This window comes from Thrips palmi, unplaced genomic scaffold, assembly GCF_012932325.1.
Source record: "Thrips palmi isolate BJ-2018 unplaced genomic scaffold, TpBJ-2018v1 HiC_scaffold_18, whole genome shotgun sequence".
Classification (NCBI taxonomy): Eukaryota; Metazoa; Arthropoda; class Insecta; order Thysanoptera; family Thripidae; genus Thrips; species Thrips palmi.
In genome coordinates this window covers 18,976,277-18,995,699 of record NW_023144627.1, presented here as the reverse complement: position 1 = coordinate 18,995,699, position 19,423 = coordinate 18,976,277, and the positions used below count along the sequence as shown (strand labels likewise).

The 19,423-nt window shown below is 52.9% G+C and overlaps 1 protein-coding gene and 1 non-coding gene across 2 annotated transcripts in view; one reads left to right on the top strand and one right to left on the bottom strand.

Annotated features, from left to right (window-relative positions):
- The window catches only part of LOC117644910 (neurobeachin), a 170,138-nt gene that overhangs the window by 113,803 nt on the left and 36,912 nt on the right, over positions 1–19,423 (top strand). Inside the window, exons 21-33 of the mRNA XM_034384623.1 lie at positions 19–684; positions 774–969; positions 1,070–1,223; positions 1,312–1,491; positions 1,586–1,732; positions 1,818–1,928; positions 2,012–2,186; positions 2,876–3,133; positions 4,226–4,347; positions 6,129–6,273; positions 6,354–6,494; positions 6,579–7,709; positions 8,028–8,164. Coding sequence (XP_034240514.1) covers positions 19–684; positions 774–969; positions 1,070–1,223; positions 1,312–1,491; positions 1,586–1,732; positions 1,818–1,928; positions 2,012–2,186; positions 2,876–3,133; positions 4,226–4,347; positions 6,129–6,273; positions 6,354–6,494; positions 6,579–7,709; positions 8,028–8,164 — 3,563 coding nt within the window. The remainder of the gene's footprint in view (positions 1–18; positions 685–773; positions 970–1,069; positions 1,224–1,311; positions 1,492–1,585; positions 1,733–1,817; positions 1,929–2,011; positions 2,187–2,875; positions 3,134–4,225; positions 4,348–6,128; positions 6,274–6,353; positions 6,495–6,578; positions 7,710–8,027; positions 8,165–19,423) is intronic.
- Trnar-ucg lies at positions 19,128–19,200 on the bottom strand. Its single transcript has one exon. It is a non-coding gene; the product is annotated as a tRNA-Arg (tRNA).

The following is a 19,423-nucleotide window of genomic DNA, read 5'->3' as shown; positions in this document are numbered from 1 at the left end:
ATTCTCTCTTGTTCACAGCATCAGAAGAACCACGGCTAGAGTTGAGCGAATCGGAGGCTGTTCCCTCAGCTGCCTTAAGTGAGGAGGCGTTACCTACAGACAACTCGTCAGAATCCACAACTCTAGCTGAACCTGAAGAGACTGAAAAATGTGAAGCCACTGATGCTGCTGCAGCCCCACAGGCTTCAGCAGAGGCATCCCCTGAAAAGTCAGCTGAAGCTTCGCCTGAAGCTACCCCTTCGGAGGATGTTTCGCCTGACCTAGCGTCAGCTGTTGCAACTTCTGCTCCGTCTGATTTGGCCAGCTCTCCAAATGATTTGGAAAGCTGTGCACCAGTTGCCGAACCCTCTGTTCCAACCCCTACTGATGCTCCAATTGAAGAGGTGCAAAGTGAAACTAATGTGGAAGTAATTGCAGACAAGGAAGAAGTAATTGCAGACAAGGAAGAACCTTCAATACAAGACAATGAAGAAATTGCCTCCATAGAACAAACTGAAGTACTGCCGCCTGTTGAGGAAATTACGTCAGTGGTTGTCACACAAAACGCTTCCATTCAAGAAGATGATGGATTAATTCAAAGTGAAGATGGCTTAGTTCAAAGTGAGGAAGGAACTGAAACTAATTCTACACCTCACAAGCCTCATAGCACTTCCACGGCAACCCAAGTGGAACATTCTCATTTCGGTTAGATTATTGATTGATCCTAAAAATTGTGTTACATGTGACGAGAGATAAGAATATTTTGTTTGACTTACCTCTTTTTATTTTCACAGATGCAAAACTGGGCAAGGACGAAAATGTTGCTTCAGAACAAGGAGGGGCTGCAGGAGCTCAGGGAAGGCCCATGTTTAGTCCAGGACCTTCAAGACCCCCTTTCAGAATACCCGAATTCAAGTGGTCCTACATCCACCAAAGGCTTCTCTCCGATGTTCTTTTCTCTCTTGAAACAGACATACAAGTGTGGAGAAGGTAAGGTCATTCTTACCAAGTTTTGACAAAAGTGTTTCTGTTTCACTTTGATTTTAATTACAGTTCAGAGAAATAAATTTTGTCTTTGTTCATTTTGCAGTCATTCAACCAAGTCTGTGTTAGATTTTGTAAACAGTGGAGAAAATCAAATCTTTGTTGTAAATACTGTACACCTGATCTCACAGTTAGCTGATAATCTGATCATAGCTTGTGGAGGATTGCTCCCTCTCTTAGCTTCGGCCACATCTCCCAATGTAAGATTGTACCACTTTGCAATTTAAAATACAATTACTAAGTGAGCTAGTTGATCTGAGCTTCAATTAATTAATTTAACCATTTCAGAGTGAACTGGAAGTTATTGAGCCTACACAAGGCATGCCCATTGAAGTGGCAGTTTCATTTCTGCAGCGTTTAGTAAACATGGCAGATGTTCTTATTTTTGCAAGTTCACTGAACTTTGGCGAACTAGAAGCAGAGAAGAATATGTCAAGTGGAGGTATCTTGCGACAGTGTCTTCGACTTGTAAGTAATCTTTCAATATTTTTTTTGGACAAACTCATTTTCTATGCCAGGGCAATTGAGACTAAACCTACCTTTTTCTCTATAATTCAAATAGGTCTGCACATGTGCTGTAAGGAATTGCTTAGAATGCAAAGAAAGAAATCGACCCTTTTTCAACTCTGCAGTTACACCTGTCTTCAATGCAAATAATAAAAATGCTCATGTGCAATCACTTATTCGTGGAGTTCAAACATCACCAAAGGTAAGATAAGCTAACAGTAATATTATTGTGATCACCTTTACCTAGACCTTATCAAAAAATTAATTTACCATTTTCACATTTGAAGCAGAATATAGTAGAGAACTTATCTACACAGTCAAGCCCTGTAAAAGATCCAGAAAAATTGCTACAAGATATGGATGTAAACCGACTGAGAGCTGTGATCTATCGGGATGTGGTAAGCTATCAGCTAATTTGTGTGTTAATGCATGCGCTGCTATTTACACTTTCTAATTTGTCATCTTATTGTTAATGTTTCAGGAGGAAACAAAGCAAGCCCAGTTCCTATCTCTGGCCATTGTCTACTTCATCTCAGTTCTAATGGTTTCCAAGTACAGGGATATTTTGGAACCACCCCTTGTAGCCAGGGTCCCCAGCCCACCTACCCCTGTGCCTCGAAGCAATGGAACTTCTCAGCACAGCAACAGCCCACCTGGTATGTGATCATTCAAATATGCTCAAGCTTGGTAATCAATATATGTTTTACAGTGCCTCCACCCACAAATGTACAGGGCAGGTGAGGCACTTTTGCACCTCTGACCTAACCGATATGCAGAAGAAATTGGAGCCGCTCCTGATGTTTTATTTTGTAATGCTGCTGATGACAGATTTATTTATAGAAACTTGTTTTTATAAGTACTTGTGTCAATGGCAAGATAATATGTGTTGTACAATCTCTTTTTTATGGTAATTTAAATGCATTGACTTCATCCAATTGGTGAAGTTAGCATCTTCAGGTGCACACTAGTTCACTCAGCAGATATTTAGTCATTTGCACATGTGCACATGTATTTTAAATGTTCCTTTCACATGTGGAACAAAAGTAGACAATTTTAAATATCCTGACTAGGCCAGATATATTTTTAAAAGGAAATAGAAAAGTGTCATAAATATTGCCACAGGAAAAATAAGATTACTTCAGAGATCAGAGATCTTTTACCGGGGCAATGTCTCAATACATTGCTTTTTTGTCCTTATTGCACTTGGGTTTACAATGTAGATCTCATCAGAAAATCTGCATAATAATTGTTTGATATCAAGCTTAGCAGCGTACTTACTTTGGTGATTGAGGTGGTATTTGTTCTGACAGAAGATTGGTTGATTCTCTTTCATGCTGGCTACTAGAAGGAGGAGCGAGACCCTTGTTCCCACAGTGGTCCCATCATGTGTACCCACAGTTCCTCCCTGGCTCCCATCCTGATGCCTCGCCCCCTCAGAACACCCACACAAATTCAATGCCTTCTCAGAACACCAATCTAAACCACAATACCCACCATCAATCCGTTCAGCAGCGGAACCACCAACTAATTAGAAATCACATCAACAACAAGCTTGATCAAGCAGCACCTCAGCTGCGCTTCCGTAGAAACATGGTGAAGCCAGGTAATAGACACTTATCTGGTGTGAGCATGCATCACATTTGGCATGTTTTTTTTTACCCTTTGGAGAGCAGTTCTCCACCCACCCCAATACATTATATTTTCAGAGTGGTTCTTATGTTGAGTAGTTTACATTGTATATTGTTGTTAGATTGCATGAAGATGCTTGAACGTATAGTCATCAAATCATTTCTATGTGACTGTAATAAGACATTTTGCTGAGCTTCAGTGTGGCCAATGTGGCCTAAGAAAGTATATCAACTTGTAATACTAAGTATGACAGTTTATTTCTATCAATGAAATCAAGCAAATTAATTTATTTAAGAAACAGTTTCCTCTTCATTTTACCCCTTAAAGAAAAAGATCATCACTGTACATTTGATATCTATTGATTTCCAGCTTTCTTTTCACAGGCTACAAGGCTTTGCTGAGTACTGTGTTAAAGTTTACGTGTATATGTCTGTCTCTTCCTCCTTCTTTCACTCTCATCTGTCATTCTTTTGCATGAGTATCTTTGAGTCTTTGATCTGCTCTTGCACTAGGTACAGTTCATTTCGTTAATCCAAATTTCTATTTTTCTTTATCATTTCAGTTCACATTTCTTTTCTACAGCTCTCTCTTCAGAATGCTCTGTGTAAGAGACCCCCAGTAACAATACAAGCTGTAGAATTTGCTGATACAGACATTCCCCATTATGCTATATTTTATTTTCAGCATCAAACCAGAGTCCTTTGAAAACACCTATGAGCTAGTGTCCATTGTAAATTATTGGTTCCTAGTGTTCAAAATAGTTATTTTAGTAGTATCCAAATTCTTTAACTTTTTTTTTTCATTTTGTTAGTAATTTCCTGCTTGAACCATTACTCTCTATTCCTCATTCTAGATTCTAGTTTGCTGAGTTAATTTGTGTACAAATCACATGACAAAGGAATGAAATATGTTTTCTGTTTTAGAAACAGTTCTAGTTGTACTTATCTCTAGCTTTAGCCATGTTCAACTTGTTTCCTTTCTAATCTCCTCTTGAGCTCAATATATTTTATTCTAGAAAGACAAAATTATCTTTGACATTATTTTAATTTTTACTTTATTATTCCAGCCCAACATAGATCACTGTGCTCTCATGAAGACGGTGAGTACGATGTGATCGTAGTGGATGAAAACAATTCATCGGTTCTTGCGGATCACGACTCACACTCCAGTGGACCAACTTCTCTTAAGGCAAGTCTAACTTTTCTGGCTTCTACCTCTTTGAATCATCTGCATTTCTATTATAAGCCTTGTCTCAGGGATTGCTGGGATTAGTTTGTGTTGTTAAGGTGATAGTAAGTGTTCATTGAGAACAAAATTGCTTGTGTGGGCTTAAACGTGAAGTGTTTTGGTGTGCGTGTGTCTAGCTGTTATAAAATGGGACGTGCATTTGGGCCCAAACAAACTTTTGCTCGACATTAATATGAAGCCCTTAACATTACCTCAATGATAAATAACAGTGACTTAGTCCATCTTTAAATCAGACAGTGGGCTTGAACTCCTAGAAATTTTATTATTATCAGTAGTAAAAATAAATAGATGAATTAAATAGTGTCTAGGGTCTACCTTGATGTATGGTTTTCTAATGTAGTTTCATTAGTGTCTGTACTGTTGAAATCTGTCTTGTTTTTAATTTAGGTATTCACTTTATGTGTGATATGGCCATTCTAGGCCTTGAATTGTTTGAGCAATTTTGTAGATATTTTTTATTTGAGTTCTCTGGCATGAGATTGAAACTTATTCTTCTCAACCATAAGTTTTACTCTGTAATTTTGGCTCAACATAGGGACAGAATGCTAGATGCTCAGATGCTCTTCTGCCATCACTCCTGGCATGTTCTGCCTTCTTCGCATGTTGGATCATTAACCATTTCATTTTAACTTCAAAAATGTCATCATCAGAAATTTTTCCATCATTTTTTCAAAGCATGATTCCATTAATTAACATACCAGTTTTTATGATTGCAAAAAGTTCTAAAAGATATCACTAAGATTCAAATTTTAGCCGACAAATGACAACATAATGATTGGTGGTGCTTCTCTGGATCTGGTCTCATGATAATGGTGTTCTCATGGTGCTGGTCTTTGTGTCTGTCTGCTGCCTGCCACATTCGTACACCTTTAGGCAAACGAGCGGACCCATGTAACAACTACTTGCCACACTAGCTACCCACAGGGAGCAACCATATGCCCTGCACCAAACAATGCAGCACAAGCGCAAACTGCTCAACGAGCCTCTCAAAGGCAACAACCAGCGGCCATGCTGTGCAAGGTATGACAGATGCATTGAGAGCGAAAACTGTTTTGCCGTGATAAATTGGAGTTACTGATTTCTGAAAAGCAAATTTTTTTGAACTTCAGTCATACACCCAGCTTTAGAGTGTTTTCTCGCAAATTTCAAATATTCATCACATGCTTTGTCCCAAAGGTGCATTAAATTATAAGTTCACTCTACAGAGTCCATTTGCATAAGTTGCCACTATTTTTTTTTTTTTCCATTTTTATAATGATTTCATGAATCTACTTTTTACTTAGAAGTAGTTTGTCTTTTGTTTGCTTTCTTATCGTTATTTTTTACTGGTCACAGAAGTGGTATTTTCCTTATGGTAGGTTTACCTCTGCCTCTGTATATCTTTGATTTCTATTCCAATTTTTGGATCCAAACAAAGTACACTCTGCATGGTTTGTTCTTGCTCACACCTCTCGACCCTTATAATACAGCCTTCTCATTGGGTTTCAAAGTTTCCTCTGTTGCATGCTTGAACTGGGATTTTGAATCTTTTCTTTCTTCACATGTTCATTGTCTTTGGCATCAATTCATATGTGGAAGCTTACACTTTCAACTTAACGATAAAAAAAGAAAGTTCAACTCGCTTGTGTGCTTTTTAATAACTATTATGTCAGTGAAAAAAAGGACGGGAAGTGGTTTTGTTGTATAGCTTCACTTTTTTAATTATGAAAAATTTTCTACAGAGTGCTGGGTCTGTTGAAGACATAAATACACAACACACAGCTGTTGTCACTCTGGAAAATGCAGATTACAACCAGACCACAACACCTCTTTCAAATGATGAAAATAATGAGAACAACAATGAGGAGCCTACCACGAAAACCATTGGTGAGTGAACGGTAGATCTACCAGCCTTATTCCCTCATTGAATCTCTTTCTCAAAGGCTTTGATGTGATTTGCGACTCAGGAATGGGAGTTGGCATGGAGGACAACGACGACAGCTGGACTGACGTAAACCTCAATGAGGATGGTGACCTGGTGGCGACTGCTCGCATCAAAGACAGAGCAGAAGAGAGTCGCAACCTGCACAACATTTCCCAGTCTCAAGGTACATTCATGTCAAAAATTGATGGACTCCCAGTGTGACCGCTCCAAAAATTTATTTTTAATTAATTTTTTTTTAATTTTTTAGGCGCTACTTTAGACACGGAGGGCAGCCTGGAGCGCGGGGAGAAGCCCGCGGCCGAGATCTCCGTGGTGCGCGTGCCGGCCGAGGCCAACCCCTGCGTGGTGCCGGGCCCCGGGCAGGGCCCCGGGCAGGGCCCCGCCATGCACCAGCCCGGCCAGGGCCTGGGCCAGGGCCCCGCCATGCCCGCCATGCCCGACAGGGAGCTGCCCAGCTCGCTGCCCAGCTCGCTGCCCAGCTCCATGAAGGGGCTGGAGGCCGTGCCGCTGCCGCTGCCGCTCGCCACGCCCTCCAGGGAGGCGTCGCTCACCCAGAAGCTGGAGACGGCCCTGGGCTCCGTGTGCCCGCTGCTGCGGGAGATCATGGTGGACTTCGCGCCCTTCCTGTCCAAGACGCTGGTCGGCTCGCACGGCCAGGAGCTGCTCATGGAGGGCAAGGGGCTGACGACGTTCAAGAACAGCCAGTCCGTGGTGGAGCTGGTGATGCTGCTGTGCTCGCAGGAGTGGCAGAACTCGCTGCAGAAGCACGCGGGTCTGGCCTTCATCGAGCTCATCAACGAGGGCCGCCTGCTGTCGCACGCCATGAAGGACCACATCGTGCGCGTGGCCAACGAGGCTGAGTTCATCCTGAACCGCATGCGCGCGGACGACGTCCTGAAGCACGCCGACTTCGAGTCGCAGTGCGCGCAGACGCTGCTGGAGCGGCGCGAGGAGGAGCGCATGTGCGACCACCTCATCACGGCGGCGCGGCGCCGCGACAACGTGATCGCCATCCGCCTGCTGGAGAAGACGCGCAACATCCTGTCCAACAAGCACGGCGCCTGGGGCTACATGGACCCGGCCGGCGCCATGCTCAGCGAGTTCTGGAAGCTGGACTCGTGGGAGGACGACGCGCGGCGCCGCAAGCGCTTCGTGCACAACCCGCGCGGCTCCAGCCACCCCGAGGCCACGCTCAAGGCCGCCCTGGAGCACGGCGCGCCCGAGGACGCCATCCTGCAGGCCAGGGAGGAGTTCCACGCGCACCTCGCCGCCTCCAGGACGTGCTCGCAGCAGCAGCAGCAACAGCAGCAGCACGCCGACCTCCTGGACGACAGCGAGCTGCTCGCCGACGACCGGGACCTCGACGTCGACCTGACCGGTGAGTCCTCGCCTTCGCCACATAGTGGGCCGGACGACCAGTGGAGGCGGCGAAATTCTGAACGCGTTTTGAGCTCCAGAGTCGCTAAATGGGACTCGAACCGAACGTGTGACCCCACCAATGCATTGCACTTCGAATGCGCAATCCATTGGTGAGGTAACACGTTCAGTTCGAGTCCCATTCAGCGACCCTAGAGCTCAAAATGCGTCTAGGGTTTTGTCCGCCTCCACCGGTCTTCTGGCCCACTGTGCGTCAGTGTTTCCTAGTGGCCCGGACGACGGCATGCTCACCGCCACCGTGTCTGTCTCTGTGCCGCAGGCCCCGTCAACATCAGCACGCGCGCGAGGCTGATCGCGCCGGGCATCGTGGCCCCGGGCACCGTGTCCATCACCTCCACGGAGCTGTACTTCGAGGTGGACGAGGAGGACCCAGAGTACAAGAAGCTGGACGCAGAGGTAAGTCCTCCCGAAAGCTAAGCAGAGCGGAGCGCCCGGCGCCTAGGCAGCCCATTCGACGCGCTGGCCAACCCACACCGTCAGTCCCCTCCCATCCCCTCCCCTCCCCTCCCTCCTTAAACTGGACCGTCCACCTGCTGATAAATGAAACGAAGGTTTGATGAATGGAGCGCTCGTTGCCGCCGACACGACACTGCAAGGCACTCGCCGACAGCGAGGCAGCCGGAGGCAGCGAGGCCAGAAGCCAGGGCCCTTCCGTCATGTGCTTGACTCGAGTAGACCGTTTCGGGGCTCGGACGCGTTTTGAGCTCCAGAGTCGCTAAAGGGACGCGAACCGAACGTGTGACCCCACCAATGGACTGCTCGCCGAACGAGGAATCCATTGGTGGGGGTCACACGTTCGGTTCTAGTCCTACTTAGCAACCCTGGAACTCAAAACGCGTCCGAGATTTTGGCCGCCTCCACCGGTCTTCTGGCCCACTGGCCCCGCGTCCTTCCTAGTTCCTGGCAGTCCTCAGCCCTGCGGGATGCCCTGCGGGATGGCCGAGACGATCCTGTTGGTCCACTGCTAATCAATCTCCCTCCAGGGTCAGGCAGGCAGCCCCGGCCAGACCGACCACCTTGCTACCGACTTGGGCGCGCGCGTTCAGGACTCGGACCTCTCCGTCGCACAGCCGCCCTCCGCGGCAAGATTTCAAATCGCCACGAGAAAAAAAGGATGAAGCAACGCCCCGGCCGGGAATCGAACCCACGTTCTTTGGCCTGGGCGGCGAGGCGCGCCGCGCAAAGGGCCCGCACCGCAAGTGACAGCAGTGACAGCGCGGATGACGACCGGGACGCGGTGCCGCGATCGCCGCAAGAAGCAAAAAGCAAAAAGGGGGAGCGAACAAGGGGAGCGGCGCGGGAGGAAAAAGGAGGCTGGAAAAGAAGAGGAGAGAGAGAGAGCAGGACTCACGTGTGTCCTGTCCGGCGGCGCGGCGAGCGACACACTGGCTGGACTGCCTTCTTTGCTCTGGCTCTGCACCGCGGTCGGCCACAGCGACATTGCGATTATGTATTCCTCTGTGTGTGTGTGTGTGTGTGTGTGTGTGTGTGTGTGTGTGTGTGTGTCGCCACGCCCCCTGCTTGCACCCGTCGCCGCCCATCACTTGATCAGCCCGTTCACACCCCTCGGCGATGACGTCATCAAGGCACGCACGGCGACGCAAGGCACCTGAACGCCGAGCGACGCCGAGCCGCCCCTCCCCTGCCCGCCGCCTGTCACGTGGTCGTAGTTTTACATCCGTCCGTCCTGGCGAGGTCACCGTCAGCGACTCGTCTCGCCGCCCAGGACGTCCAGGACGTCCAGGACGTGCAGGGCGGCCCGGGGGACGCGGCGTTTCCGGAACGGGGTCGGGGGAAGACAATGAGCGCGCGATGCCATACTCGCCAAAATTGAGGTTTTTCAAAAAAAAGATTAATTAATTGAAAAGTACCGGGGTGAATTAAAACGTTCCCCGATCGGCCGCGCCGCACGCCGCGCCCACTGACGCGTCCTAATGACATCTTTTCCCATACGAAGTACGAAGCCGGCCGGGAATGTATTATTTGTTGTGCGTACGTGGGCGAGGGCGAGTCTCTCTCTCTCTCTCTCTCTCTCTCTCTCTCTCTCTCTCTCTCTCTCTCTCTCTCTCTCTCCCTCTCTCTCCCTCTCTCTCCCTCTCTCTCCTCTCTCGCGGCCCACGTCCGCCGCTCCGCCGTCGGGAGGCACTTGATAGCGACTAATGATGGCGGTCCGTGGTTCGAATCCCCGTCAGGCCGTCCTTGCAGAATTTTAAAAATGTTTTATCGTTTGTATTTTTTTTTCTTTTGAGTGCGCGGCTTGGCGCCACTGCAGACCCAAGCCGCGGGAATCCGTTAAGTCAGGCGAGTGTCTGTTCCGGTCTTGAAGGCACGGAGTACCCGTGGACGGGCTGGCGGTGCCCTGCGGTGCCCTGCGGCGCGAGCCCGGTCTGTCCGTCCCTCTCGCCCTGCCGGAGCCTCCAGGGCCTTGGCCGGGCCTTGCCTCGCTCCGTCTCTCTCGCACTCGCTGCAGCCTCCGGACCGGCTCCATAACTCACCCGGCTAAGGACCTGGTAATTGATTTTTAAACGGTGTTTGGCCGCGGCCCTCTCTCTCGCACTCATTGCGGCCGGCCGGGCCGCGCCGGGCCGCGCCTCGGGTGCGACAAGGACAGAGCACCGCGCGCTGCATGTGGGGTCGCGGAGCGGAGCGCGGAGCGGAGCGCCAGTTTTCGGCCGGTCCCAACTCAAACTGTCGCGACTGTCGCTGCGAGGAGGCGGTGGGATTGAATGCGCACACATTCGGTTGTATAAGTCTGTCGGGAGAATTGAATCGCTCGGAATGGAGAACACAGAACCAGGTTGGCTCTCTCTGTCTCTCTCCCCGCCCCGCGTAGCCCCGCGTAGCCCCGCGCCCTGCCGTCGCGTCCAGCGCCGTCCTCGTCTGATATTTATTACCATTTCCCGTCCGCTGTGTTTACCCAGCATTGATTTATCGAACGGTCGCTTCGTCGTCACGCGCATTGTCACATGCATCGTCACGTGCAACATTTTTCGAGGCCTCGGTTCCCGGTCTCGAATATCGAGCACGGCGGTCGCAGTTCCGGACGCGTTTTGAGCTCCAGAGTCGCTAAATGGGACTCGAACCGAACGTGTGACCCCACCAATGGATTACTCTCCGAACGAGGAATCCATTGGTGGGGTCGCACGTTCGGTTCGAGTCCCATTTAGCGACGCTGAAGCCCAAAACGCATCTAGAGTTTCGGCCGCCTCCACCGGTCTTCTGGCCCACTGTGCGCTGCCTCAAGCATTGCTACTGTCGTCCTGCCACTGTGTGCAGCTCGCTCGGCTTCGGCCGCTTCCCGTGGTGACTGCTGCTTGAGTCACCGACGGGTACGGTGCCCTGAGGTACCGGCGGAGCAGGCGCGCGCCGGGTACCGACGGGCCGCCGGCGCCGACCCCATACTGCGCATGGGGATGTTCGGACGGGTACACGAGTCCACTCCACGGCGGACTTTGTCAACGCCACCGGGGTACCTTTCGGGTACCTTAGCGTGACTCATAATCGTATGACTCAGGCACGCGGCACGCGGACGCACGCAAGGACGCACGCGCGAGCCAGCCCACCGCCTCTACCCCGCGGCCCTGTTGGGGGTGACTTCATGTGGAGCCCGGAAAACTCGCTGGAAAATCCGGAACGACCGGAGGAAAGACTCCGTCTTCATGGAACAAACTATAAATAGCACATCTGAACAAGTAATTTTTTCCCGGGGAAAAGTGGTGAAATTTTCATTTGAGAAGTCGTGCGTGCGCGCCGGTGCTCCAGTTTGGCGCCAAATTTTTCCTCTCACGCACATAAATAACCCTGCGGTTCGATGTTGATCTCGGGCCGGCGGTTTGGATTATCTGCTCGCCTGGGATCGATCTGCTGCAGGAGCGCCAGGCAGCTGTCGCAGACCGAGAACGGTTCGCCGTCTCTCTCGCACTCATGGGCGCCCCGTGTGGGTGCGAGAGAGAGAGAGTGTCCCCGGTCGGCAGTGGTTCATATTCCCTAACGACAACGACGGCCCGGTCCTGCGATGCCCAGGCGATACCCTGCCGATGCCGGAAGAGATAGCCTACCCCGTTCCTCCGCAGCGCTCCGCTGCTTCGCTATCGCCGCCGTTGTCTAGCGATGGCCCTGTCGATTAGTCGATTGTGACAAAGCACGAGGCCCGGCTCGACACGGCTCGGCTCGGCGGGGACAAATGGGCCAAGCAGACGTCTCTGTCCATTGCGGTGGAGGCGCCGAATTTTCACCACACAATTTTTACGTTGATTATTTTTCCTAGGGGAAAATATGTGGTACCTTTTTTGTTGCGGTTGGTGCGTTTACGGGCGGTCACAAGTGTCTCGCAGGAGGCGCTTGCACGACGTGAAACGGGTCCAACGTTCGCTCGGAGTGATGTACGGTACCGGCCCTGACCCTGCCACGCCCCTGGAGGCCCTGGAAGCCCTGGAAGCACATGCCGGCCGCGGAAGCCACAGGACGGGCACCCCCTGCACTGGAAAAAAATAAAGAAATGTTTTATATAAATTTATGCTCGTGTATTTTATAAACACATAGTCGATACGGCTGGTAGTTTTTCCCGGTAACACGTCCGCTAGAAAGTGTTCCTGGAACGGTGCACTGGAACGCACCCCGGCGAAGTACCTGGCCAGTAAAGTCCTCGAGCACGCGGTGGACTCGCTGTCACGCACACGGACTGCTGTACGGCCTTATTGTGGTTAGTTTATGGTGGGCCCACGGTGCCACCGATGCCCCAAACCGAAGATGACACTGCGGGCCGTGCGTCAACACGGTCAACACGTTCCGGAGTTATGCACGCCCCCTCAACGGGCCTCTCGGCTACTGTCGCCGGCTGGCGGGGCTGGCGGGGCTGGCGCCACGGGGACTCCAGGGCCCTCGGAGGGCCCACGGGGGCCGTGGGGCCCACGGGGGGCCCCATAATTGGCTGGTCAGGGAAGGGGTGGAGCGGGGTCAGAATCGTATGTTTGTTTTCCCTACTCCCCTATGGCGTTTACAGCCCATAAAAAAGGTTGCAAGTTGAGAGCGAGAGGCAGGGAGACAGGGCACCCCAATGCGTACCCAAATGGCTGCCCAAATGGGCGCCGGCCGGACGCATGGGAAAGTGTGATCGCGGCCTTCCAGTGACCTTGTCCACCGTGTGGGTCCGTCCGCGGCGGTCCATGGGTGGCTAGGGCAGGGCTGTTTCTTCGGGAAGGCAAGCAAACCTTGACGTATTTTTAGGTTAGGTGAAGGAGCGGACATCGGTGGGTAAAATGTGCAGGAGAAGTGCTGCGTGCACCTGTGAGGTGAGACCTGCAGTGGCCAAGGCCGAGGCCGTATCGTCTTGGCAATCTGACAGATTCCAGATGGATACGTACTTCGCGCCGGTTTGCAGCGTCGTTTCAAAGTCCGTGGCGCGTCGGCCGGCCGGTCGACGCTGCGGTTCGAAAAAGAAAACTCGTACTGCGCATACAGAATCCCCGGGGTGTGCTTCGGGCTTCAGAGCATGAGGCGGGGAGATTTATTTTATCGCTGAATTCCGACCCAAAACTGCCGCAGCATTTCCCGCATCACTCTCGAATAAAAGTCACATTTATGCCCAGTTTATGCTGCGCTGTGTCGAGTACTATTTTACATCCCCCTTCCCTCTCTCTCTCGCTCAGAGATTAGGTTTCGTGATAACCGAGCCGCGGGCATCATCAGACGGTGGCTGCTTTCAAATTTGGCGCGCATGTCCGCTGCTCAGTGGGCCGTGCTGAGGTTGGCAACCCTTTGACTTTCTGATGCATTCAAGCGCCCGTTTCGAAAATTGCAGAAACTCCTTCGACGACAACGGGATTCCGTCACTTGAATGCGTGGCTTCCGGCGCAAGAATTAAGTGGTTTGCATACTGAGCAATAAACAGCAACACGGCAGGCAGCAGCTGGGCTTGATGCCTGCCCTGCCTGCAGCCAGCCAAGCAGGCAGGCAGCCGCTCAGGTGACGTACACCTGTCAATCATCGCTGTCATGACTCCTTATATACATGCTAATGTCTTTCCGGTCGGCCAGTGTAAACAAGCCGGGGAGAGCAGCCGCCTTTGAGCCCTTTGGGCAAAACGGAGAGATGGAGCACTAGACTCGTGCGCACGGAGTGGCACGAGGTGCGGACTCACGGTATCGGACTCTAAACGCGTCAATGGGCGCGCCTGCAGCCCGGAGGCGCCCAAGGCGCCCAAGGCGGCCGGAGCGAGCTTGGGTGGCGGGGAGGCGAGTTCGTGGCGTGCCCATCCTCGCGGCCCGGGGCTATTTGGTCTCGCATTACAGTGCAGCGCCCCTTTCCCCTTTCACTCAGCCAGGATTACAACGGCCGCACGCCACTACATGATTCACGGACAGAAGACGGGGGAGGGCGGCCAAAATTATTTACGCGTTTTGAGCCCTAGAGTCGCTAAATGACCCTCGAACCGAGCGTGTGACCCCACCAATGGATTGCTCTCCGAACGAGGAATCCATTGGTGGGGTCGCACGCTTGGTTCCTGCCCTGTTCAGCGACTCTGGACCTCAATACGCGTCTTTTGGGCACCTCCACCGGTCTTCTGGCCCACTGTGCTTTGGGACCGGTGGATTATGGTCCTAGCCGCGACCCGCCGCGGGGTGCGAGGCGCGGTCTATCGACACTCTATAACAAACGGCTGCCCTGGCCCAAGGCCCGTGGAAGGGCCTGGCGCCTGAGCACGCCTTGGACTAGCAGTGGAGCATGCGGGTCTTGATGTGGGGATCCTGTTGTTGCACCCCGCGGGGCACTGGCGGGCACTAGGGGGTGGGACAGCTTTTCGTGTTCCCGTTTTTCCCTCACGCACTCAACGGTTCGATGAATGGAGGCCGTGGATGAATGAAATTAATGAATGACCATCCGAAGGCATGCCTGGTGTTTGTTGTTGCTGTCGTGTCGCTGCCCTGTTTACTATAAATTGACCGCTCTTCGATGATCGAGCCATGGTAACGTGGCTTTCTCAATGCCGAAATTAGAGAAAATAACATGGTGCATCGGTTGTCTCCTACTATTCCCGGTGCTTGCAGGAACCCGACGTCGCGTTTCCTGAAAAAATGGCAAGGCGACCCTTCCTTCCGACCTGTGAATAACGGGTGAGTGGAAATAACTCACGGGTGGCGCCACCCGTCCGTGACTGTTGACAGAATGCGGTCTGGGGGGCCTGTTGGCCTGCCTGGGCTGCTAGCGTTTAGCCTGCAAATGCCAATGGCTGGGGTCTCCACGCCACGTTGGCAGCCACCACACCGGAAGCTATTTGCTGTCACCCCCCGTTTCCTCCGTGTCGTCCTTGTCCCAGCCACCGTCTCGCCAAAGTTGCAGAATGCCAACTTTGTGTTCATGAGCTTGGCCGAGGTGATTCCCTCTGCGGAATGTCCGCTCGCGTCTCGGAGTGCCCTAAGGTGGAGCACTAGAGCACGCGCACACACACACAGCCCCCCCCCTCCCACACACACACACGTGCACATCACGCATACGGACGCGCGCATCAGGTGGGGAAGGCAGCAATTACCCTTTCTCATTATCCGGGCGGTCGGAGACGTCAACGCGGTCCCGTAGCTGTGTGTGTGTGTGTGTGTGTGTGTGTGTGTTAGCGTGCTAGCGGTCGGGCAGCTGGAGAATGTCATCGGCTCGCTGAGGAGGTGACTGATGTAGTAGGTGCAGCGTGCCAGCGAGCGCAGCGCAAGGGACCGATCGACCAACGCACCTATCGGCTCTCCAGACCGCCCCTGCTCCGCGGCGGCTCCGCGTGGGCAGGCTTGACAGAGTGGCCCGAGTCGGTCCGAGTGCTACCGACCTGCCGGCCGGCCCGATGTACCGGCGTGGTACCAGGGTACACCAGCGACCGCGGTAGGTAGGGTACCCGTTTCGGTATGCAGCGTTGAGTGCGCTGCGGGCGTGGCGGGGCGTGGCGGGGCGGGGCTGGTTGCCCACGTGATGGATGCCCGCCTCGCCTCGGCCGGACGGTTCGCCACGGGAGGTCCTCGGCGTCCTGGGGGGGTCCCCGACGACGCCAGTGGCGCCGTCCAGGACGACTAGCGCCGTCGAGGAGAGAGACGTCCTTTGCGACGCCTTGCAACGCGCGACGGGCGTAAACGTCAATTGCAATATTATGGCATTCACGCGTTTCGGGGACGGTCGGGACAGCAAGGCAGGGCAGCGTGACCGGACCGAAACCAAGCCGCATGCACGGTGCATTGCAGGTGCAGCCGGGGGACCGGCCAGAAATGCCGCCAGACATTTGCTGAAACCGAGAGAATTGCCCAAATTTTGTCCAAGTTTTTATTTATGCAGGCTGTTTTCCTCCGGGCAAAACTAATTCATTTCGCACCGGAAGCGCTTACCTCGTCGGTGATTCATGTGGACTGGAGGCTGCTCTCATAAATATTACCCGCGGGTTCAACTACCCGTTTTGGGGCGTTTGTTTCTTTGAGAAAGTGCCCCACAAACTGGGATGAAGATTACTTGATTTTTTAAAAAGTATAGAGGGGATGTGCATCGAGTGGGGCTTTGTGTGAGGAATGGTTACTGCGTTTGATTTCATTTTTGGCGTGGCGGAGCGAGAGAGAAGGGAGAGAAGGGCCGTCTGTGGTATCTGGCCATCGCCTAATTGTAGACTACCGGCCTATAAGTAATGGGGATAAACGGCCCGGTCGCCTTGGGTGGTTTCGGAGGGGGGCCCATTCATGACTTCCATGAGCCAAAACGCTGCATACGTACACACACACACACGCACGCACGAGCGCGATCGGGTATACACGTGTTGACCATGTCCGACAGCCTAAATGTTGGTAATTTATGGAAACGCTTAGCAACATGAATTATATTTTTTCGCCAGGAAGCGCGCAGACTTTCAGATTCTGGGCCTCGATCGGGATACGTCACTTTCTTGCTCCGACTTGCCAAAATAAAAGGTGATGACAGAAAGCTTTAACATCATTTAAACCTAAAATTTTTGTTTCATCTGAAATAAAAACGGAGATTGGAATAAAACCCCGAGATAAAGTTTTACGAAAGTGAACACATGGACCGAATCACAGTTGTTAACAAAGAAAGGCCAAACTAATGTCTTGAGACTTTGTCTCGTGGCCGTGAAAGGATGGAAGTGTCAAACGGAGTGCCGTGGTGGGTGGACACTGTCTCCCGCTCACGGGGAGGTCCTCTCGCTTCCTTGTGTGTGTGTTTGTGTGTGGGGTTACAGTGTATGACAGTGGACACCCGTACGTATTGCAACGCGCCGGTATCAGATTTCCTGGTCGGCGAGCCACCCTCGGCGCGCCTTTATTCGTGGCTTCAAAAACTCGTGTCTTGCGACGTCGCGGTGTCTTGCGACGTCGCGGTGTCGCGCGCGCGCGCTACACGTGTACAGCGGCTTGTACTTGACCACTTTATTTTCTTCTAAATTCGTTTGCAACTCTCCGTGGCGCGCGTTGGCGCGGTGGTCGGTCAAATGGGGAAAGGCCCCTCGTAGACAATCGGATGCCTAATCGATTCGGTGTGTTGATGGGTGAGCAGTGCTCACGGGAGCGTGTGTGTGTGAGTGTGTGTGTTGGTCCCTCCCAGCCCACACACATGCAGCGGTAATCATAGTTATTAGAGAGTGGCCATTGACAGCTGCATGCGGCCGTCGGCGATACCCCCGCCGCGCGGCGATACACCACGCCGTTGTCGATACGCTTGGCGCCCCGCCCCCGCCGCGCCCCACCCCGCCCCGCCCACGGCCGCGGGCAACCGTTCATCTCCGCGCGTGCCGGTCGCTGTTGCCACCCCCGCCTCCTCCCCCTTCCCTCGCTTCGTTATCCGTAGCGAGCTTCCTTCGCCCAAAGCGGTGTCCTAAGCGCGTCTTAACGATGCCTCAGGGACACTCTTTTGAATATCGAGTGCCTTCCCAAGTTAGGCTCACGTTCACACTCTCAAGTTTCTCCCGAGCTTTTTCTTCGCTGTACAAACAAAAAGCTCAGTCTTATTACGGCACAGCTTAATTGTGGCAACCTTCTTGACAATACTAAAAGAATTCTCACTGGATAGTGTATGGTACAAGCAGTTCAGTGCACTGCGCGCGTCGAAAGCTGCTAAAAAAAAAAGAAAGTGGGTGGGCGAGGCGCGGAATTACTACGATTATGTGTTTATCCACTCTGTATTCATTGATACAAGTTATCCGTTCGTTAATTTCCGGCGATTGAAATAAAACTGTGAATAAACAATGTAGCCAGCAATTACCTGTCGGCTGCCCGGTCCCCGTCACTCCCCCCTCCTTTTTTCCGTCCAGTTTCGCCACCATGTGTGGGGCGCAAGCGGTTCTCTAACGCTTCTCTCTCTTTTTCGCAGGTAAGGAATGCCGCCGTTCGCAAACACGCCGTCGACCGGGCCGTCCAGGTGAGGGTCATCGGGGCGCAAAAACGGGCAGGTGTCGCCCGTGCGGACAACAAGTGGACATGAGCCAGCCCTCGCATTTGTATTTCTATAACCCGAATGAGTTTCGCTACTCGCAGAGGGCTAGAGTCCCTCGCGCGGCGACGGCCCGTTTCTAGTGAAGGATTGCGCGTGTCTCGTGGCGCCGTCGAGTCCTCCAGCCCTCCGAACCGTGAGCGTTATGAAGCACTTGCCCGGGGCTGGCTGGCCGGCCGGGCCCACACACAAAGCACGGCGCTGCAGGCTTGAACGGCTGTCTCTCTTGCACTCACGGAGCGCCCCGAAGGGACGCGAGAGAGACGGGGAGCACCGAGCTGGCCTCTCGGTTTCACGTTTCAGGGCGCCGCGTCGTCGAGGACGGTCCAGGACGGGCTACACTGCAGCGCGCTGCGCATTAAAATGCCTGCGAGTTCTGACGCATAAACGCACTCGGGGACAGGACGCGGTGTCGGGTATCGGTACCGCACTAGAGTAATAACCAGCCAACCGGCATGGTTTGTTTGGCTTTGCGGGCGACAGCCTGCAGCATGCTGCAGCAGCGAGCCAAATGGATCTGGGACCGCCGTGCCCTGCCTGCCGCCCCTGCCGCCCAGCCGGCCGGCGGACGGACGGGTACCCAAACCAGTTCTGTGTTGGTTTTTCGGCTGTTTCCCGCCGGACGGCTCGCCGTCTCTCTCGCACTCGTGGCGGTGCCGCCGTGCCGCGCGTGTTAAAGGTTAGGTCAACAGGCAATCCCTCTTCCTCCCTGTCTGCGCGAGCTGCCCTCGCTTCGGCGGGCTGCGGTAGCGCAAGGCGCGCGCACGGCTGGACAGTTGCCGGTTTGGGTTGGCAACGCCGTCGCAGCCCCTTTCGCAGGGCAGGAATTAAATTTGAATACCTTATCGAGAACCTCTGAGCCCTACTAGGCGGCCGAAAAAACAAAAATTGGAATCGACCGTGACAGGACTCGAACCTGCAATCTTCGGATCCGAAGTCCGACGCCTTATCCATTAGGCCACACGGTCCCGGTGGTGGGAGCCGCGCCGGGCGCGGGGCACGTCCCAGTGCGCGGCGGAGCGGTGCGCGGTGAGGCAGTGCGCATGACCGTCGCGTCGGCGTGGCGGGGAGGGGAGGGGGAGCAGGACCGCAGGACAAGGAAGGTGGACGGCGTGCGGAGTCGCCCCGCGGCTGGCTGCTAGGGCTGGCTTCGACGCCTCGTGATAAGGCACGGAAGGTCAAGCTTCGCCA